This window comes from Piliocolobus tephrosceles, chromosome 17, assembly GCF_002776525.5.
Source record: "Piliocolobus tephrosceles isolate RC106 chromosome 17, ASM277652v3, whole genome shotgun sequence".
NCBI classification, from domain to species: Eukaryota; Metazoa; Chordata; class Mammalia; order Primates; family Cercopithecidae; genus Piliocolobus; species Piliocolobus tephrosceles.
In genome coordinates, this window is record NC_045450.1 from 10,611,853 (window position 1) to 10,634,560 (window position 22,708).

The following is a 22,708-nucleotide window of genomic DNA, read 5'->3' on the forward strand; positions in this document are numbered from 1 at the left end:
CGGATATCCCCGACTCAGGCTGTCCAGGGTTCTGCAGCCCATGGGTGCCCACACCCGTGCCTGCCCCCGGAGGAGCGCCAGGAATCCCAAGCAGCCCTGCTGGGTGGGGGGTGGAGGGAGGGGCCGGCTGTCTCCGGGAACACAGAGAATTCCACCGGGGAGCTTGTCTGGGGTCACGTGGGATGGGAGAAGGTGTGGCAAAAGGCTTATAGCCCAGCCCCTGTGCCATATGGAGACCAAGAATGTTCTGCATGTGGAATAAGACTCCATATCGCGGCTTAGGAATTTTAATTGTGTGCTTTAAACCTGTCTCCCATTCCTGCTCCTCCTCCCACCCCTCACCCTGGGAGCAGGGACACTTGTTTAGAGTGCCTTGGAAATCACAGGACCGAACAGCCAGGACTTTGTGTGATAGTGACACACTGACATTTCTGGACCAGGCAAAAAATGCAGCCGCCTCCCTCCCAGGCAGAGCCTTGTCACTGACACTGGCTGGGAGTAGAGGAGTGGGGGCAAAAGCGCCAGTGGGGGCCACCTGGGTGGGTGCATAAGCACTGAAGGCCAGGGCCAACATATCCTAGCTGTGTAACTGTGGGCAAGGGACCTAGACTCTGTGCCTCAGTTTCCTTATCTGAAAAGTGGGGATGAGCATGGGGATTACCTGAGATGGAGCACTTCGCATCTCCCAAGCATTCAAGCTGTTAGTGCCAGTTTTTTGTTTGTTTGTTTGTCTGTTTGTTTTTAGAGACAGGGTCTTGCTCAGTCACTCAGGCTGGAGTGCAGTAGCACCATCATAGCTCGTTGTAGCCTTAAACTCCTGGACTCAAGTGATTCTCCTGCCTCAGCCTCCCAATTAACTGGGACCACAGGTGCGCACCAGTGTGCCAGCGAATTTTTTTTTTTTTAGAGGTGGGGTCTTGCTATGTTGCCCAGGCTGGTCTTGAAGTCCTGGCCTCAAGCAATCCTCCCACCTTGGCCTCCAATTGTCATTGTTATCATTACTCTCTTGTCCAGAGAATGAAGAAATGTTTAATCATATCAGCCCCTCTGAGAGCAAGGCTGTGGGGTCCTCTGCTCCTTTAGATGCCCCTGTGGGGCCGGCCTTTGCCTGACCCTTTTTGGTCTGTGGGTCCACCCTAAACAATGGTTTTTTCTTTATTTTGGGAAGCTGTGGTCAGTAGTAGTTCAGACCCAGGATTCTCATAACTGGACATAACTGTCTCAGTCATTTATTATTTGCAAATCCTCACTTAGGGGGACCATTATATAGATAAGGAGACGGTGTGACTATGGCTAAGTTTCTTAACCTCTCTGTGCCTTAATTTCCATTTCCATGTTTCAGGGTTTAGCGATGATTAAAATGAGATGGTACTTTTAAAATTGCCTGGCACAGAGCAAATCCTCAATAAATATGAGCTGTTATTCTTAAAATATGACTGAATACCCCTTAGATATGGAGGTATTAGTCCTATCATCCTTAGTCCTCACAGTCACTCATGAATGGGGGAAATGAATATTGGCCCCCTATGACAGATAGGGAAACTGAGGTTCAGTGACTCAGTGACTTTCCCAAGGCAATACAGCTAGTGGAGAGTGGAGTCAAATTAGATCTAGTGTGAAAGTTCTGCTCATGCCAGGATCAGTGGCTAGCACCTGACATCCCAGTGCTGTGGGAGACTGAGGCGGGAAGATCGCTTGAGGCCAGGAGTTCAAGACCAGCTTAGGCAATATGGCAAAACCCTGAGGAAGGAAGGAAGGAAGGAAAGAAGGAAGGAAGGAAGGAAGGAAGGGAGGGAGGGAGGAAGGAAGGAAGGGTTTTGCTCTTGACCATGGTGTCATCCCACCACCTCTTTTAAATAATGACAGAGAAGGAGAACCCCTTCTCCACATGAGATTAGGTGGCCTCCTTCTTTATATTTTCAGGATTTGTCAAAGAAAATCTATAACAATAGAAGGCCAGTATCAATTCAATAATGTATTGGTTGAACCCAATGGCATCTACGAACATTTCAATCATAGCTTAAAAAGTGTTGGAGATCTATTTTTTCTTCTACCCATGTTTTGGTGCTCACATGGGCTCAAGGATTCTGTCCCAATAATGCTGAGGTTTTCCTAGACATGCTCGTGTTGGGGGAACCATTATACAGACAAGGCGACTGAGGCTCACTGAAGCGGAGGAACCTTGCCAACTCAAGCGCCTGACTTCAAGGTTGGTTTTTCCTGAAAGATCACTGGCCCCCGTCTGCCTAAATGCAGCTGCATCTGGTGGTGTATAGGCCCTATGTCTCCTTGTAGCGCCTATAAGCGCCAGGGGGGCCACAGTCCAAGTTGACTCATCTTCCTTCCCCACTGTACCTGTTGCCCAGGTGAGACACTGTACCTGTTGCCCATCTGAGATAAGCATCTGAGGTGCTTATCTCAGATGGTAACAGAAGAGAAAGCGAACAGTGGCCAAGCTCAGGAAAGATTAGGAAGGTAGTATGCTCATGACTTGCTGATGAATTAAATGTGGGATGTGGGAGAAAGACAGGGATCAAGGATGACTCTAGGGTTGGGGATCCACTGGTAGGGCATTTACTTAGGGAAGAACAGAGGGTGGCCTGGAACTGGGCTGGTAAAGCTAGAAATGTCATCAGGAGCTGAGTTCAGCAGCCTGGATTTAGAAGCCAGAAATTTAGGAGTCAGTGGGGGGATGAATGAGATTAAAAGGAGGGGAAGGTACGCTGGGCTCATGCCTGTAATCCCAGCACTTTACAAGGCCGAGGCGGGCGGATCGCCTGAGGTCAGGAGTTGGAGACCAGCCTGGCCAACATGGTGAAACCCCATCTCTGCTAAAAATACAAAAAATTAGCTGGGCACGGTTGTGTGCATCTGTAGTTCCAGCTACTTGGGAAGCTGAGGCAGAAGAATCGCTTGAACCTAGGGAGGCAGATGTTGCTGTGAGCACAGATTATGCCATTGCGCTCCAGCCTGGGTGACAAGAGCGAAACTCCATCTCAAAAAAGAAGGAAAAAAAAAAGAGGGAGTGAAAGGAGTGAAATCCCCTATGGATTTCATAGGAGTGAAATCCCCTATTGAAGAGGGGATTAAGAAACTGAGGCCTGGCTGGGTGCAGTGGCTCATGCCTGTAATCCCAGCACTTTGGGAGGCCGAGGCAGGCACATCTTGAGGTCAGGAGATCGAGACCATCCTGACTAACACAGTGAAACCCCGTCTCTACTAAAATTACAAAATTACAAAAAATTAGCTGGACATGGTGGTGGGCACCTGTAGTCCCAGCTACTTGGGAGGCTGAGGCAGGAGAATCGCTTGAACCCAGAAGGCGGAGGTTTGCAGTGAGCCAAGATTGCAGCATTGCACTCCAGCCTGCGTGACAAAGAGAAACTCCAACTCAAAAATAAACAAACAATTCTATGGCATTTAGTGTATTCACAATATTATGCAACCACCTCTTTCTAGTTCCAAAACATTTTCATCATTCCAAAGTAAAACCCTGCACCCACTAAGCAGTCACTCCCCGTTCCCCTCTCCCAGCAACCGTATCTATTTCTATGGATGTACCTATTCTGGACATTTCATATAAATGGAATCATACACTATGTGAGATTTCTGTCTAGCTTTTTTCACTTAGCATCCTGTTTTCAAGGTTCATCCACGATGCACTGTGGATCAGTGCTTCATTCCGTTTTATGGCTAAATCAGACTCCATTGTACAGATTCAGCACACTCTGTTTTCCCATCCATCCATGGATAGACATTTGGGTCATTCCACCCTTTGACTAATGTGATCAGTGCTGCTCTGAACATTCGTGCACAAGTATTTGAGGATCGTTTTCACTTCTCTTAGGTAAACACCTAGGAGTGAAATTGCTGGGTCATAGGGCAGTTTTATGTTTAACTACTTTTTGAGGAGTGCAGTGGCACAATCTTGGCTCACTGAAACCTCCGTCTCCCAGGTTCAAGTGATTCTCCCACCTTAGCCTCCCCAGTAGCTGGGATTACAGGTTTGCACCAACACACCTGGCAAATTCTTGTATTTTTAGTAGAGATGTGGTTTCCCCACATTGGCCAGGCTTGTCTGGAACTCAAGTGATCCACCCACCTCGGCCTCCCAAAGTGCTGGAATTATAGGTGTAAGCCACCACACCTGACCTCCCATAGCTATTTCTAAAATACTCCATCAGCCAGACGTGGTGGCTCACGCCTGTAGTCCAAACACTTTGGGAGGCCGAGACGTGTGGATCACCTGAGGTCAGGAGTTTGAGACCAGCCTGGTCAACATGGTGAAAACCTACCTCTCTACTAAAAATACAAAAATTAGCCAGGCGTAGTGGTGGGTGCCTGTATCCCAGCTAGCGAGGCAGGGGAACCGCTTGAACCCAGGAGGTGGAGGGCAGTAAGCCAAGATTGCACCATTGCACTCCAGCCTGGGTGACAGAGTGAAACTCCACGTGAAATAAACAAATACATACACAAACACTCCATCTACCAAGGCTGGGATTCACACCCAGAACTTCTGATTCCAAATCCTGGTTATTTTGGTGGTTTTTTTTTCTCTCTGCCCCACACCGCTGGCAATCCCCCGCACCTCGGACTATCCTCATTCCATAGATGAGGACCACAGGTGAGAAACTTGTTCCAGGCCACACAGGTCCTAAGTGACAGTGCTGGGCTCTAGATTTTGAGCTATCAAGTCTAATCTTAAAACACCATGGTCTACACTGTGCTCCTAAGGTGACAAATAGGTGAGAGAGAGAGAGAGAGAGAGAAATGCAGGTAACAAATAGGTACGAAAAAGAGAAATTTGGCCCCTTCCAAACAAAATACTATTTTACTTTGTTTCTCAGCCTTTTCCAATTTTATGCCAGCGTGGAACGAGGCGCCAGGGCGGTGCTCAGGTGTGGCCCACCAGGCGCGGGGTGCAGGGGAAGGTCTTACGCATGCCCATGCACTTCTCCTTGTCAATGCAGAGGGTGTTGGCCTTGATGGCGAGCTCGTGCTCTAGCCGGCACTTGGTCATGACCAGCAGCTGCAGCATGTTCTGTGTCTCCCGCAGCCGCAGCTTGAGGGTCTGCAGAGTGTCGTCGATGGTGAACACCTCATTAACCAACCTGGGGTGAGGGAAGAGGAGAAGGCACAGGTTATTCATTTATTTTTATTTGTTTATTTTTTGAGACAGAGTCTCACTCTGTCGCCCAGGCTGGAGTGCAGTGGCATGATCTCGGTTCACTGCAACCTCTGCCTCCCGGGTTCAAGCAATTCTGCTTCAGTCTCCCGAGTAGCTGGGATTACAGTCATGTACCACAGCGCCCAGCTAATTTTTGTATTATTATTTTTTTTTTTTTAGTAGAGGCAGGGTTTCACCATGTTGGTCAGGTTGGCCAAGAACTCCTGACCTCAAGTGATCCACCTGCCTTGGCCTCCCAAAGTGCTGGGATTACAAGCATGAGCCATGGTGCCCAGCCTGGCACAGGTTATTAGGTTCAAGGTAGATGTACTCACTGTGCACTGGGAACTGTGCCTGACAGCAGCAAGCAAGACAGGCAAGGCTCAGCCCTCCAGGGGAAGCAAGAGGCAGAATAGGTAGACAAGTAAATACACAAGAGAACTGTCAAGGGTAATGTACACAAAGGAAGAAATAAGACAGGATGGTAAAACAGAACAGGAGACCAATCTGGAGATTCCTTCGTAAGTTAGACATAGACTTATCATACAGTCCAGCAGTCCTGCTCTTGGGTATATACCCAAAAGAACGGAAAACAGGTGTTCAAACCAAAATGTGTACATGAATGTTCACAGCAGCCCTATTCACGATAGCCAAAAGGTGCAAGCAGCTCAAATGTCCATGGATGGATGGATGGGTGGATAAGCACATTGTAATCAAGCTACAAAATGGGAGATTATTCAGCTATAATAAAAAGGAATGAAATACAGCTGGGTGCAGTGGCGCACGTCTGTAATTCCAGCACTTTGGGAGGCCGAGGCAGGTGGATCACCTGAGGTCAGGAGTTCAGGACCAGCCTGGCCAACATGGTGAAACCCCATCTCTACTGAAAATACAAAAAATTAGCCGGGCATGATGGCGCGTGCCTGTAATCCCAGCCACTTGAGAGGCTGAGGCGGGGGAAGCTCTTGAACCCGGGAGGCGGAGGGTGCAGTGAGCTGAGATCGCACCATTGCACTCCGAATGAGCAAAACTCCGTCCCAAACAAAACAAAACAAAAAAAAAAGGGATGAAATACTAATACCTGTGACAACATGGACGAATCTTGAAAAACATGATGCTAAACAAAGGAAGTCAGACACGAAAGGACAAATATTGCATGACTGTATTTATAGGAAACGTCCAGAATAGGTAAAACCACACAGAAAGTTAACTGGTGGCTTCCAAAGGTCAGGCGGTGGGGACAATGTAGAAGATTCTTTAACAGGTACGGGGTTTCCTTTTGGGTTGATGAAAAGGTCATAGAACTAGAGGGTGGTGAAGGTTGCACAAACATCGTGAATGTACCAAATGTCACTGATAGTAAAGTTTGTGTTACGCGTAATTTATCACAATTTTTTCTTTTTTTTTTTTTTTTTTGAGACGGAGTCTCGCCCTGTCGCCCAGGCTGGAGTGCAGTGGTGCAATCTCGGCTCACGGCAACCTTCACCTCCCGGGTTCAAGCAATTCTCTTGCCTCAGCCTCCCGAGTAGCTGGGATTACAGGAGCCCGCTACCACACTCAGCTAATTTTTGTGTGTTTTAGTAGAGGCAGGGTTTCACCGTGTTGCCTACGCTGGTCTCAAACTCCTGAGCTCAGGCAATCCGCCAGCCTCAGCCTCCCAACATGCTGGGATTACAGGTAGGAGCCACCGCACCCGGCCCTATAATTTTTTCCTAAACAGGGTAACAGGGCCAGCCTCGTCTAGGTAAGAGCCTCACTCAGTCTTCCTTACTGGCCAGGGCACCATCCCCAGCTGCTATGAGTGAGTGTTGGCTGCTAGCGGCCCACAGGTCTGCACTTCTCCAGAGAATTATGTTGCTCAGCCAATCAGAGCTATCTCACCTGGGAGGAGAGTCCCTGCCAGTGGCCACAAGCAATGACTGGCTGACTCAGGTACAAAGGGCCTCTGGTGCACACATCTCCATGATGCACGTCATGGTCTAGAGCCCCTGGCAGGATCAGCTAGGGCTGAGCTGCCCCGTACTACTTCCCCATCCCTCTCCTTCTGAGGCTTTGCTTTTCTAGAACTTTCTGAGGAGAGGACTTTTTTTTCTTTTTTCTTTTTGAGACAGAGTCTCACTCTGTCTAGGCCAGAGTGCAGTGGCGGAGTCATAGCTCACTGCAGCCTCAACTTTATTGGCTTAAGCGTTCCTCCAGCCTCAGCCTCCAAAGTAGCTGGGTCTACAGGCATGCAAAACTGCACTTGGCTAATTTTACGTTTTTTGTAGAGACAAGGTTTCACCATGTTGCCCAGGCTGTTCTCAAACTCCCGGGCTTAAACAGTCTGCCTGACTCAGCCTCCCAAAATGCTGACATTACAGGCATGTGCCACCACACCCAGGTGATTTTAATTTTAATTTTAATTTTTTAGACAAGGTCTCCTTGTCACCCAGGCTGGAGTGCAGTAGTGCCACCATAGCCTACTGCAGCCTCAAACCTCTGGGTTCAAGAGATCCGCCTGTCTCAGCCTCCCAAATAGCTGAGGCTACAGGCATGCACCACCACACCTGGTTAATTTAAAAAAAAAGGTTTTATAGACATGGGATTTCTTTTTTTTGCCTCCAGGTTGGTCTCAAACTCCTGGGCTCAAGTGATCCTCCTCCCTCAGTCTCCCATGAGATGACTTTGAGCAGAGAAGAAAGATGAGATTGAGCTGGATGTGTGAAGGCCAAGAGGGAAAGTGGGCTTCAGCAGTGCCGTGGAGTAGAACTTTCTGTGAAGATGGGAAGGTCTATATCTGCACCATCCAATATGGTACCCACCAGCCCCACAGGGCTAATGAACTGAGAAGCTGAATTTTTAATTGTATTACTTTAATTTAAAATTTAAATTTTGGCTGGGCGTGGTGACTCACGCTTGTAATCTCAGCACTTTAAGAGGCTGAGACGGGCAGATCACTTGAGGTCAGGAGTTCGAGACCAGCCTGGCCAACATGGTGACAAAACGCCGTCTCTACTGACAACACAAAAAATTAGTCAGGTGTCGTGGTGTACACCTGTAATCCCAGCTACTTGGGAGGCTGACCCAGGGGATAGAGGTTGTAGCCTGTAATCCCAACACTTTGGGAGGCTGAAGCGGGCAAAGCACTTGAGGTCAACAAGTTGAGACCACCCTGGCCAACATGGTGAAACCTGGTCCTTACTTAAAAAAAAAAAAATACAAAAATTAGCCAGGTGTGGTGGCGTGTGCCTGTAATCCCAGCTACTCGGGAGGCCGAGGCAGGAGAATCGCTTGAACTCGGGAGGCAGAGGTTGCAGTGAGCTGAGATCACGCCACTACACTCCAGCCTGGACAATAGAGCAAGACTCCATTTCAAAAAACAAAAAAAGAGAAAAGCACATGCAAAATTAAAGGGCTTGGGTTTGTTCTCAGCACTGTGGGAAGCCATGGGGTGGGGGCAGGGGGTTTGAAACAGGGAATGACATGCTGATTCGAGTTTCGGGATAACCTCCAGGCAGCTGTGTAAGATGAGATTGGAAGGGGCAAGAGTAGAGGCAGGAGAAAGGTTAGGAGGTTATTGAAAATCCACATGGAGCAGATTGGATGGTGTTCCCCAGAAAGAAATGTTCAAGTCCTAAGCCTTGGTGGGCGTGTGATGTTATTAGGAAATAGGGTCTTTGCAGGCGTAATGAAGTTAAGGATCTTAAGATGAGATCATCCTGGATTTAGGGTGACACCTAAATCCAATGACTGATCTCCTTGTAAGAGAAAGGAGAGGGAGGTTTGAGACACGGAGACATGCAGGGGAGAAGGCCATGTGGACACGGAGGCAGAGATGGCAGCGATGTGGCTACAAACTGAGGGACGCCAGGGATTGCTGGCAGTCCCCCGGAACTGGGAGAGTGGCACGGGACAGAGCCTCTCTCAGAGCCTCCAGGAAGAGCAACCTTGATTTGGAACTTCGGGCCCCCAAAGCTGTGAGGGAATAAACTTCTGTTGTCTGTAGCCACCCAGTTTGTAGTAATTTGTGATAGCAGCCCTGGGAAATGAAGGCAGCAAACTGAGCTGTGACGGTGGCTTGGCTGTGGGACCGTGCTGGGGGTCCCACCTCTGCGGAGAAGAGACAATGAAACTGTGCTCAGGACCAGAGGACATGAAGCTGCGTGAACTTCCCCATGGTAAGCCTGGCCTAGAGAGAAGCGAAGACAAGTGACAGAAGCAGCCTGGAAACTTCCACCAGCACTGTTCAATAGAACTTTCTAGAGCAAGGGAGCTGTTTGGTGCTATGTTGTCTGATATGGTGGACCCTAGCCACATGTGGATACTGAGCTCTTGAAATGTGGTTAGTGTGAATAAGGAATTGAATTTTTTAACTTTATTTAATTTTAATTAAAATTCAGTTGTTGTTGTTGCTGTTGTTTGACAGGGTGTTGCTCTGTTGCCCAGGATGGAGTACAGTGGCACGATTATAGCTCACTGCAGCTTCCAACTTCTGTGCTTAAGCAATCCTCCTGCTTCAGCCTCCTGAGTAGCTTGGACTATAGGCATGCCACCACGCCTGGCTAATTTCTGTATTTTTTGTAGAGATGGGGTCTTGCTATGTTGTCCAGGCTGGTCTCGAACTGCTGGCCTCATGCAATCCTCCCACCTCAGCCTCCCAAAGTACCGGGGTTAGAGGCCTAAACCACCACACCTAGCCTTTAAAGTTCAATTTTAAAAGAACTTTCTTTCTGGGGGACAGGCATGGATGGGACTCCAGTGATTGGAGTAGGTCAGGAGAAGAGAGACCACTTGCAGGAGGAAAAGGAAAAGGACGTCCCAAAGGCAGGAATGGAGGGGATGGGGACAAGGAAGATCATGCGTAGATGCGTAGATGGGACAATTTAGCCACTGGAGAAGGGAGACAGCCTGAATCCTATCATCTGCTCAGTTCCCAAGACAGCCATGCATACAAACCAAAACACAACATGTACAAACACACAGACACACACAGACACAGACACACACACACACACGGCCTGACTCCTGAACCAAACATGCTCTACCTTCTTGCTCTCTGTCTGTCCTCCTCAGTGGTATGACTGTTGAACAGGAAACGGGAAGGCAGAGAGCTTGCCCCAAAGCAGTAGGTCCTCCAGGCAACTCCCCCAGAAGCCCTGTTCTGTAGAAGTCCCCTGTAGGGGTCGGGCACTGTGGCTTACGCCTGCAATCCCAGCACTTTGGGAGGTGGAGGTCTGGCCAACATGGTGAAACCCTGTCTGTACTAAAACTACAAAAATTAGCCGAGCATGGTGGCAGGCACCTGTAATCCCACCTACTCAGGAGACTGAGGCATGAGAATCTCTTGAACCTGGGAGATGGAGGTTGCAGTGAGCCAAGATCGTGCCACTGCACTCCAGCCTGGGCAACAGAGTGAGACTCAATTTAAAGAAAAAAACAATAGTCCTGTTGGGGAAGCAAAGGGATCACCTGAGCCCTCCATTCCAGGTGGTGCTGGGGTTCAGCTTGAGCATCAAAGAAGCAGGGGCAGGTGGAAGACAGGTCAGCAGAGCCCCGCCCCCACTCTTCTGCACCCAGGACCTAGACCCCATCCAGCCCACTACCAGGGCTGAAGACCTAGCAAGCCAGTAGCAGGCCTGCTGGATGTTGCTCTGTTGCCCAGGGTGGAGTGCAATGGCACAATCATAACTCACTGCAGCCTCCAATTCCTGGGCTTAAGCAATCCTTCTGCCTCAGCCTCCTGAGTAGCTGGGACTACAGGTACATGCCACCATCCCCGGCTAATTTTTGTATTTTTTTTTTTTTTAGAGATGGGATCTTGCTATGTCATCCAGGCTGGTCTCAAACTCCTGGCCTCAAGTGATCCTCCTGCCTCAGCCTCCCAAAGTGGGAGGGACCCCAGGCCCTCAAGTTCAAAGCCTTGAATCACGTTGCCTGCCCCTCCACCCCACACCAACACATACCCTGCTTTTTCCATTTCCTAAATGGTTACTTAGGCGGTAACTGAGGCTGTGCAAAAATCATCGCTTGGGCACCACCCAACACTTTTTCTTCATTATCTATGCTCTTTCTCCTAACTGATAGCTTTCTTCTTGACATCTTTTCACTTCTAGCAGTGGGGTCTCCACACCAGGATGGAGGGAACAGGGTCTATTGCTGGACCAAGACCTGAACTCCCTGACACTGAAGCCCTGGCTTTGTACTGTGTGGCTGGGACAGTTTTTTCAACTTCTCTGGACCTCAATGTATCTTCCCATTTGACAATAGTAGGAGTAACGGACTTCCCAACTCCCCTAGGAGTAAGACTGAAAGGGATAGAACTCAAAAGAAGCTCAAGGGATTGCAGTTAGACATCAGGGTGAATTTCCCTTGCTGTAGGCCAGGGCTGAAATAATGTGCGCAAGGAAGCCTGAGGATGGTCCTTTCCATCTTCTTCTCTTGGGGGATATCAACTCAGTATCTTGTCAAAAGAAGTACTGCTATGAAACCCAGTGAACATAGCCCTGGGCACAGTGAATGCAGAATAAGGTTTATGGAGCAAATGAGCAGCTGAAATGAGGCCAAACTTAGTCTCCTCCCACACCACCAGAAACCCTGTTAGTGCCCATAGGAGGATGTTCCAAGGATGACCTTCAATGATCCCCATCTCCTGGTATCACACCCTTGAGTGTGGGCTGAACCTAGAGACTTGCTTCTAAAGAAGAGCATGCAGAAAGAGTAATGGGTGTCACTTCCATGGTTAGGTTACAAAAGACTGTGATGTCCTTGCTCCTGGTACTGTCATTGTCCTTCTAGCTTGCATGCTTTGTTGAAGCAAGCCACCTTGCTGGAAAGACCCATGGGTGAGTGAGGGTGGCTGCCAGCCAACAGCCAGCAAAGAACTGAGTTCTGCCAACAAGCATGGAAGTGAGCTTGGATGTGGAACCTTCCCCAGTCCAGCCTTGAGATAAGACCACAGCCCCAGCTGACACCTTGATTGCAACCTCTGGAAGACCCTGACATGTGGAACCTAGCAAGGAACCTAGCTCAATTCCTAACCCACAGAAACTGAGATAACAAATGTGGTTCTTTCAAGTCACTACCTTTTGGGGTAATTTATTACATAGCAATAGACAACTAAGATAATGCCCCTAGCATGGGGGAAAAGAGTGGCCAGGTGGTTTGCCCCAAGTCATACAGCACGTTCATTGGAAATAATCCCCAAGTCTGATGACCTGTTCCTTCTTGGTCTGGCCATCATCCTATTACAATCCCTGCCCCCCGCCCCCCACAAACCTCCTTTCTAGGCTGGAATGAGCTTCTCACCCCCTGTCCTGGGAGAAAGCCCTTCGTCAACAGACACCAGCCTCCTTAGCACAGCAGGATGGGTGGAATCCATTGGCCAGGAGCTCATGAGGCTCTTCCAGGGCTTCATGGTGAGAACTTTACAAAGACGGAGGTGGGAAATGAGTGAGGAATGAGCCAGGTGCCTCTTTCATGGGAGCCTGGAGAGAGAAGGTAAAGCCACCGCCTGGGAGGCTACCATTCATTGCCTTGGCTTTCAAGGAAAACAGGAGGGTTTCTAGAGCACAACCGAGTTACAAAACCACCGCTAGTTTAGGCAAGTGAGAAGACCACAGTGCACAGGGTGGGGCTCCCAGTGATGAGGAAGCCACGCAGTGGTACAGCCCGAGCTGCATCTCAGAACTCCACCCGCAACCCTGCACTCTGTTGAGTTGTGGGACTGCATGTCCTGATTGAAGGAGGGTCCGTTTTTCAGACCCAGTGCACCTGGGAGCTCCTGAGACCCACCCCTCCGCCTTCCTGGATTGCCAGGGGTTCTCCTGCCTCTTCTGGCCTCCCTCACTTACTTGAACTGCGGGATGTCCCTGCACAGCTCCACGTTGGGACGCCAGGTCCGGCACTGCAGCCTCGTCTGGGCCACCTTCAGCGGGCCCTCCTTGGCCATGATGGACCTTTCCAGCAGCATGATGGTGTTCTCAGCCTGGAAGATCTCCTGCAGCGTCTGCGAGGGAACACACAGGTGTCACCACCCACCAGGCCCTTTTGACCTCCTCTGACTGGGGACCTGGGGGCAGCTCAAGTCAACTAGGTCAGCCTCCTGCCAGGTACTTAAGATACCCCTTCCCTGGCCTTGAGTACCTGTGGGGCAGGGACTCACCCTTCCTAAGAAATCCTGAGGCCCCAGGTGCGGTGGCTCACGCCTGTAATCCCAGGACTTTGGGAGGCCGAGGCAGGTGGATCACCTGAGGTCAGGAGTTGTAGACCTGCCTGGCCAACATGGTGAAACCCCATCTCTACTAAAAATACAAAAATTAGCCGGGCATGGTGGCAGGCACCTGTAATCCCAGCTACTCGGGGGACTGAGGCAGGAGAATCGCTTGAACCCGGGAGGCGGAGGTTGCAGCGAGCCGAGATCACGCCGTCACACTCCAGCCTGGGGGACAAGAGTGAGACTTCGTCTCAGGAAAAAAAAAAAAAAAAGGGTTAGAAACCCTGAGAAGCCACTTCAGGTACCCTCTAGTCACCGGGGCACTGTGGACATGGAAGACGGGCCAGTACCATGGTTAGTTTTGTTCTGAATCTCCAATAGCCATTAGAGTTGACTGTCAGTGCTCAGCAGGAAGAAAGCAAAGGAAGGGAGTGAGGAAGAGGAAGGGAAGGAAGAAGGCAGGTCTTTCAGATTGACAGAGACTGTTCATCTGAAACAATCTCTAAGCCAATCTCTAAGCCAGTTTCACTTAATCTGGGTTTTTCCATAATATATATATATATGTGTATGTATTCAAACAGACCCAGAGTTTACCTTCTCAGTAATTACCTTCTTAATTACTTAACTCTGGATCTGTATGTGTTTTCCATTATTACTAGTATTATTTTGACATGGAGTCCCGCTCTGTCACCCAGGCTGGAGCCCAGGCAGCGGCATGATCTGGGCTCACTGCAAGCTCCACCCCCCAAGTTCAAGTGATTCTCCTGCCTTAATCTCCCAAGTAGCTGGGATTACAGGCACCTGCTGCCTCACCTGGTTGATGTTTGTATTTTTAGTACAGATGGGGTTTTGCCAGGTTGGCCAGGCTTGTCTCAAACTCCTGAGCTCAAGTGATCCACCTGCCTCAGCCTCACAAAGTGCTGGGATTACAGGCGTGAGCCACCACACCCAGTCTGTTTTTTTTTTTTTTTTTTTTTAACAAATCCAGAGTTTACCCTCTTAGTAACTACATCAGTGAATAAAGAAGGAAGAAGGGAAAGAAACAAGAATGCAAGGAGGGAGGGAGGGGAGGGAGAGGGAGAGAGCGGAGAGGAAAGGAGGGAGAAAGGAAGGCAGGAAGGCAAGAAGGAAAACAAAAGTTTTTATCTGTCAAAATATTTTTCCCAATACGATGTCACCATTGTATCCTACAATTTATTAAAATGCAGATCTCAGGGAGGGGCAGGCAAGAGCCTGCTGAGGTCTGAGTATGTTCTCCATCTCGATCTGAAGGTTGCACAGATATAAACATAGATGAAAATTCATCTTCAAAATCCATCAAGCTGAGAGCTTTACTGACTGTTATGCCTCAACAGAAAATGCAATGAAAATCAGAAAAAGTCAAATACAAGGTACGATTGGTGAAATGTCAACATTTGTGTTGGGTATATGAAAGTCTTTATTTTATTTCTTTGAGAAAGGGTCTTGCTCTGTCACTTAGGCTGGAGTGCAGTTGCGCAATCACAGTTTGCCACAGCCTTGACCTCCAGGGCTCAAATGAACTTCCCGCCTCAGCCTCACAAGTAGCAGGGACTACAGTCACACACCACCACACCTGGCTAATTGTTTAGCTTTTTTCAAGAGATGAGGTCTCACTATGTTGCTCAGACTGGTCTCAAACTCCTGGGCTCAAGCAGCCATCATGCCTCAGCCTCCCAAAGTGCTGGGATTACAGGTGTGGTCCACAGCACCTGGTGCGAGTCTTTGATATGATTCTCTCTACTTCTGTGTACTGGAAACTTTCCACAACAAAAAATAAAAGAATGAGAGCGTGAACAAAGAATGGGCTCAAAAGCCTATGCATTTATTCCAGAAGGAACCCATCCTTGCACACTTGGCCAACCACAAACACACCCACAACTGAGACACTGGCACTAAATGATGTCACATCCCCGTGACTGAAACATCCACTCTCTGCCCTATTGTCACCCAGTGGCCCTCGACCTATGAGCAGTTCTGCTGGTCACGGTGTCCCTCTCCTGTGGCAAGGCCCTTTGAGGACAGGCTGTCCTGACACCCCTTCCCAGACTCAGCAGAACACAATGGTGAGATTGCATGTGCTCAGTCCCTGAGAAGCCTAGAAATGATGCAGTGATGTTCTGCCATGATGGCCTCCAGTGCTCAGAAGGATGTGCCCGAGCAACTGATGACCATGAAGAGTTCAATGTCATTTGCCCAGAGACTCTATACCACCTAGAGAAGCCATTCATCAGCTCCACCAGGAACGTCTTCATGGGGTCACTGGTGGAGATGCACCTGCTCTTCCATACAAGGGCATCTGCTTTGTGAATGTGACTGCTACCTTGATACAAGACCATGGGAAGTCAACATCTTTGAGCATTTCTACCGTGTTCATATAATGAATGAAGAGGATAATTCAAAGAAACAACCCGTGAAGCCCTACTTGAAAGTTCGTCATCAAAATCATGGGGGTTTGGGGAAAGAGACAGACAAGACTATGATGTAAAACAAAAAGTACTATCTGCAAGTGACGTGGGGTAATTCATTCAACATTTGTTCAATACCATCTTCCTTTTCCATTTTAGACTAGTGATAAGTGATAATGATTTACAACAGAAGGGTCCCAAACGCACCTTCAAATCACACTCAAGTTTGGGTGCAGTGGCTCACACCTGGAATCCCAACATTTTGGGAGGCCAAGGTGGCAGAATTGCTTGAACCCAGGAGTTTGAGACTAGCCTGGGCAACATACCAAGACCTTATTTCTACAAAATAATTTTAAAAGTTAGCCAGGCATGGGGCGCAAGTCTGTAGTCCCAGTTACCTGGGAGGCTGAGGCTGGAGGACTGTTTGAGCCCAGGAGTTCAAGGTTGCAGTGAGCTATGACTGCACCATGGCACTACAGCCCAGATGACAGAGCAAGACCCTATCTCCAAAAAGCAAAAAACAAAAAAGTCAAACAGTTGTACATTCCAATATATTCTCCATCCACACACGCACACACCAGAGGCAGATTGGGAATAACAGGAGTGCTGAATTGGAAACTAGACCACCAGGGGCCAAATCTTGGTATCACCACTACACCTATAAGATCTACACATATAAGACCTTGGGCATCCATGTCCTTATGTGGAGGTGATAAAAGCGTCTGCCCAGTAAGTGTGTGACAAGAATAAAATGGAATACTGCACGTACAGTTTTCCCAGAGTCCCTAGCACATACTAAGTGCTCATCAGAGGTCAGCCATTCCAATGATCACACTCTACTTTTCAAATATGAGACCAATACATTGAAATACCATTGTTTCCAAGAAGCCTCATCCCATCCTCCCAATTGAAACAAATCACATCTCTGGCATAAGCAAAGGTTTGTGTCTCCACTAACACACCTCAGACAGACTGGTTCACAGCAGGTAGGTTGGGTCCCCCAATCAGAGTGTGAGCCACTCCTGGGGAGGGACCAGGCCCACCTGTCCCCTTCTGTGTCCCCTCTGCATCCTAGCGCCTGCTCCCAGATCTGCCTTGGGACTGGAGGCTGGCACTGCCTCACAGTCTGATCTCAAGCCAGCCCACCCCTAAAGCTTATGCATGCTTCTTCTTCCTTCTTTTTCTTCCTCCTCTTCCTCCTCCTCAGTCTTTCTCTGCCTCCTTCTCCTTCCTTCTCTTCCTCCTTTTTCTTTCTCCTTTTTCTCCTTCCTTCCTTCCCTCCCTCCTTCCCTCTCCCCTCCTTCTCCCTCCCCCCCCCCCCCCCCCCCCCCCCCTTCTTCCCCTCCTCCTCCTCTGTGGGACAGGGTCTCTGTTGCTCGAATTGAAGAGCAATGGTGGGATCATGGCTCACTGCAACCTCTGCCCCCCAGGCTCCAGGGATCCTCTCACCTCAGCTTCCTCAGTAGCTGGGACTACAGGTGCATGCCACCGCACTCAGTTAACTTTCTTTTTATGTTTTTAGAGAGGGTGTCTTGCTATGTTGCCCAGGCTGGTCTCAAACTCCTGACCTAAAGTGATCCTGCCGCCTCGACCTCTTGAAGCACTGAGAATACAGGCATGCAAGCCACCATGACTGGCTTGTACATGACTTTTTAAAACACAGATTTCTTTTTTTAAAGCTTTATAGCTTTTAGGCAGAGTTGATATACAATAAATTACACATGTTTAATGTTTACAATTAGCTGAGTTTTGACTTATGTATATACCCATGAAGCCATCACCATAATCAAGATAATGAATGAATCCATCACTCTCAAAGGTTTCTGTATACCTGTTTATGATCCCTCCCTCCTGCCTCCGCCTACCCTAGGCAACCACTGACCACAGATAAACACTTCTGTCACAATGCATTCGTTTGCCTTTCTAGCATCAGAATCTGACTCTCTCTATATATGCATATATATATTTTTTTTTCTTTTTTTGGAGGGGGGTGGGTCTGGCTTCTTTCACTCAGCATAATTACTTTGAGAATTATTCATGTTGTTGTGTGTATCAGTCATCTGTTTCATTTCATTGCACAATATTCCACTGTATAGCTACACCACAATTTTCATCCAGCCACCTGTTGATGGACATGTGGGTTGTTTCCACTTTGGGGCTATTACAAGTAAGAGCTGCTATGAGCATTTGTATTTGAGTCTCTGGGGAGATGTGTACTTTCATTTCTTTTGGGTAAATGCCTAGGAGTGGAATAGCTGGATCATAGACTAGGTCAATGTTTCACTTTTTAAGAAACTGTCAAAGTTTTCCCCCAAGTTTCCAGTTTTCATTCCCACCAGCAGTATTCAAGAGTGCCAGTTGCTCCACACCTTCGCCAGTACTTAGTGTGGTCAGTCTTTTTAATTTTAGCTGTTCTTGTGAATATGTAGTGGTATATTATGGTTTTCCTTTGCATTGTGTTGGTCTTTTTGAAGAGCAGGTCTTCAGAGAAGCATGTAGATTAGCCCAGGTGGTACAGGTGGGCAGGCGGGTTCGGGTGGGGCCTGAGGGGTGAGCATCAGAGATGATATTAACCGAAAGAGGCTCCTATCCCTACACTCTCCTCCCATGGTCCGCAAGCACCAACCACTGAGACGTTGCAGCCAAGAGGGGCCTGGTATTTCCAAGGGAGAGGAAAATACCATTCCTCATCTCCCAATACACTTGGGTGATTATCAGCAGGCACTAGAAACCCCTAGATTCCCCCAGACCCCACCAGGTTTGGAGTTGGGCATTAATATCACATAGAGGCCTGGCATGGTAGCTCATGCCTGTAATTGCAGCACTTTGGGAGGATGAGGTGGGAGGATTACTTGAGTCCAGGAGTTTGAGACCAGCCTGGGCAACATAGGGAGACCTTGTCTCTACAAAAAATAGACAAAATTAGCCAGGTATGGTGATGCACGCCTGTAGTCCCAACTACAAGGGAGGCTGAGGCAGGAGCATCAGTTGAGCAGGGGAGGTTGAGCCTGCAGTGAACTGAGATCATGCCACTGCACCCCAGCCTGGGTGACAGAGTAAGACACTGTCTAAAAAATAAATAAATAATCACATGAAAGGAGGAGAAAGGGATCCTGTCCCTTGAACGTCTCAACTGGAATTAGGCAAAGCCTTCACAACTTCTAGCACAAGACTAGCTCCAAAGAACAGTCGCAGAGAGCAACAAGCTCTGAAGAAGCTCAGTTCAGGCAATTTCTTGAAATCTTTCTTCCTGTTAAAAGCTAAGGGGCTGGCCGCAGGCTGTCAGAGCCGAGAAATGACAGAGCTACTGACATTCACCCAAACCAATCTGGATTGTCATGCCCCCGGCCAAACCTCTTGCTGTATGAGTACATGACACACGTCTTATCTTTTGTGTTCTGGAGCTTTGATATCTGAGGCCTTGCTGACTCTAGAGGCACTGGCCCTCCCAGGGTTAGCCAGTTCCTAGAGATAAGCAGACAAGTCACATTGGAGCATACTCTTCAGATGCAGAGCAACCAACCTAGAGCCCACAGTCTGACCACCTCCTTTACTGGGCATTCACTGTCCACCAGGCCACAATACACCTGCTCTAATCACCCCAGGCCAGGTACTATTCAACTAGGGACAGTCCCTATCCCCCAGAGCCCATTGAAATGATCCTAATTAGCCATCCCTAAGCCTCTTACCCTGCCCCACCCTGTCCTTCCCACGGAAACCATAACAAAGGCTCCTGCCCACAATTCTCCCCCTCCCTCCCTCCTTCCTGAGCCACCCCAGTGCTCCCCCTGTGGACTCTGTGCTGTGGAATGCACCCTCTTCTTGGGAACTATCTTTTCAATGGTGATCATCTGTTGATCTGTTGCCCTTAGTCTGGCTTCTTTTACTTAGCCTATTGTAAGAATCATTCATATTGTTGTGTCACTGGTCTGTTTCACTTTACTGTTCAATATTCTACCGTTGAAGTAAACCAGGGACAGAAAGTTAAACCCCGCATGCTCTCACTCATATGTGAAGCTAAAGTGTTGATCTCATAGAAGGAAATGGTAGAACAGAGGATACTACAGGCCTGGAAGAGGAAGGGAAAGGGCGGGGGATAGAGAGTGAGTTCTTAAAGGATGCAAAGTTACAGCGAGGTGGGAGGAATAAGTTCCAGTGTTTTATGCCACTGCAGGATGACTATGACATAAGCTCCAAATAGCTAGAAGGAGGATAGTGGATGTTTCCAACACAAAGAAATGATGTTTGATATGATGGAAATGCAAGTAACCCTGATCACTATACATGGTGTGCATCAAAACATATGCACAATTATTGTGTCAATTTAAAAAATAAAATAAGGTCTGGGCACAGTGGCTCATGCCTGTAATCCCAGCACTTTGGGATGCCAAGGCAGGAGAATCACTTGAGACTAGGAGTTTGAGACCAGCCTGGGCAACATAGTAAGACCCCATCTCTAAAAAAAAAAAAAAAATTATCTGGGCTTGGTAGCTCATGTCTATAGTCGTAGCTACTCAGAAGACTGAGGTGAGAGGATAGCTTGAGCCCATGAGTTTGAGGCTCCAGTGAGCTGTGATGGCACCACTGCACTGCAGGCCGGGTGACAGAACGAGACTCTGTCTTTTTTTTTTTTCTTTTTTTGAGACAGAGCCTCGCTCTGTCATCCAGGCTGGAAGGCAGTGGCGCCATTTCGGCTCACTGCAAGCTCCGCCTCCTGGGTTCACACCGTTCTGCTGCCTCAGCCTCCCGAGTAGCTGGGACTACAGGCGCTCGCCACCACGTCCGGCTAATTTTTTGTATTTTTGGTAGAGACGGGGTTTCACCGTGTTAGCCAGGATGGTCTCAATCTCCCAACCTCGTGATCCGCCCGCCACGGCCTCCCAAAGTGCTGGGATTACAGGTGTGAGCCATCGTGCCCGGCCCCGTCTCTTAAAAAAAAAAAAAAAAAAAGGAAAAGTAAAATATAAAAATATTTTAAAATTTCCTGTATGATTATAGCTCAAAATTTGCACTAATACACTGTGTTTTAAAACAATGAGGATGGCTCTTCACATAATATTCATGATATAACCTGTGCTGTCCAACATGAGGCCAAGGGTCACACACGGCTGTTAAGCACTTCAACGTGGCTAGTGCAAATTGATATGAGCCGTAAGAGAGCCGTAAGCATATAATATGCATCAGATTTTGAAGACTTAGCACAAGAAAAATGTTATAAAATATCTCTGTAGTAATTTTTACGTTGACAACATGTAAAAATAACACTTTGGTATATTACCAAAGTATTATGCATTACATAAAACATATTAAAATCAATTTCCTGCCAGGCGGGGTGGCTCACGCCTGTTTTACCAGCACTTTGGGAGGCCGAGATGGGTGGATCACCTGCGGTCAGAAGTTCCAGACCAGCCCAGACCACATGGTGAAACCCCATCTCTACTAAAAAAAAGAAAAAAAATTAGCCAGATGTGGTGGTGGGTGCCTGTAATCCCAACTACTGGGGAGGCTGAGGCAGGAGAATCGCTTGAACTCGGGAGGAGGAGGTTGCAGTGAGCCAAGGTCGCTCCATTGCACTCCAGACTGGGCAACAAGAGCAAAACTCCATCTCAGAAAACAAATAAAATGAAATAAAATTCACATTTTTTTTTTTTTTTTGCTTTTTCAAGCAGCTACTAGACACTTTAAAGTTACCCAAGGGGCTTGCATTGTATTTCTATTGGACAGCGCCAGTCGAGACCCCGCTGAGCGCTTTTCAGTTTACGAAGTCCTTTCCCATCTTTTACATCCTTTGATACCCACAACGGCCCTGTGAGAAAGCGAGTCAGTGACTACTATTCCCACTGCACATATGAGTCAACTGAGGCCCAGAGAGGGGCTGTAAACAGGTCAGTGCATCATCAGAGGTGGACATGAGGCTTGAAACCCTAAAATCATTTTTCTCCAAGTGGCGTTCACAGACCCCTGCATCGGAATCTTCCAGAAGGGCTTATCATCTATGCAGATCCTTGAGCCCTACACACTTACTGCATCCAAATCTCACCTCCCCAGGTCCTTGTTTAAATGTCACCTCCAAAGAAAGAGCCTCCCTGTCTACTCTATTAAAAATGGACAGCCACCTCTATCACTCCACCCCTCACCTGGCTTCCCCCTTCTTTCCTGGATCTATTTGTCTGCGTGGATCGATTTGTCTCCAGATCCTATGGGGACACCAGGAAATTGCTTCCTCACTAGAACATAAGCTGTCAGAAATCAGGGGCTGTGTTTCGTTCACGCTGTTCTTCCATCGCCTAGAACAGTGTTTGGTGCAGCATTAGGGTTACCAGTTAAACTATAGGACTCCTAGTTAAAATTGAATTTCACATAAACAACAAAGCACTTTCTCATGTATGTTTTATAATGGACTGTCTGAATGTTTGTGTTCCCCCAAAATTCCTATATCGAAAGCTTAATCTGTCCCATTGTGTTGGAAGTGGGGCCTCTGAGAGGTGAAAAGTGGTGAAAAGTGAAGCTCTTGTGAACGGGATGAGTGCCTTTATAAGAGGCCAAAGAGCTACTTTGCTCTCTGCCAGGTGAAGAATAAACAAAGGCTGTCTACTACCCGGAAGAGGGCCCTCACCAGAACCCACTCATGCTGGCACCGTGAACTTGAACTTTCAGCCTCCAGAACTGTGAGAAATAAATTTCGTTGTTTACAATCCACCTAGCCTATGGTACTTGGTTATAGTAGCATGAATGCATGGAGGCAAGCCCCAGTTATTGCATGAGACATGCTGATGTTAAAACACGATTTGTAGGTCAGGCACAGTGGCTCACACCTATAATCCTAACACTTTGGGAGGCTGAGGTGGAAGGATTGCTTGAGCCCAGGAGTTCAAGACCAGCCTGGGAAACATGGTGAAAACCCATCTCCACAAAAAATACAAA

At 48.2% G+C, this 22,708-nt stretch overlaps 1 protein-coding gene across 1 annotated transcript in view; it reads right to left on the reverse strand.

The window, feature by feature from the left end:
* Nucleotides 1-4,815: 4,815 nt before the first annotated feature.
* TEKT5 (tektin 5) overlaps nt 4,816-22,708 on the reverse strand; it is a 65,934-nt gene continuing 48,041 nt past the window's right edge. The window contains exons 6-7 of the mRNA XM_023231138.1: nt 12,997-13,151; nt 4,816-5,111 (exon numbers count right to left, since the gene is read on the reverse strand). Of these exons, the coding sequence (XP_023086906.1) occupies nt 4,895-5,111; nt 12,997-13,151 (372 nt within the window). The 3' untranslated portion in view covers nt 4,816-4,894. The remainder of the gene's footprint in view (nt 5,112-12,996; nt 13,152-22,708) is intronic.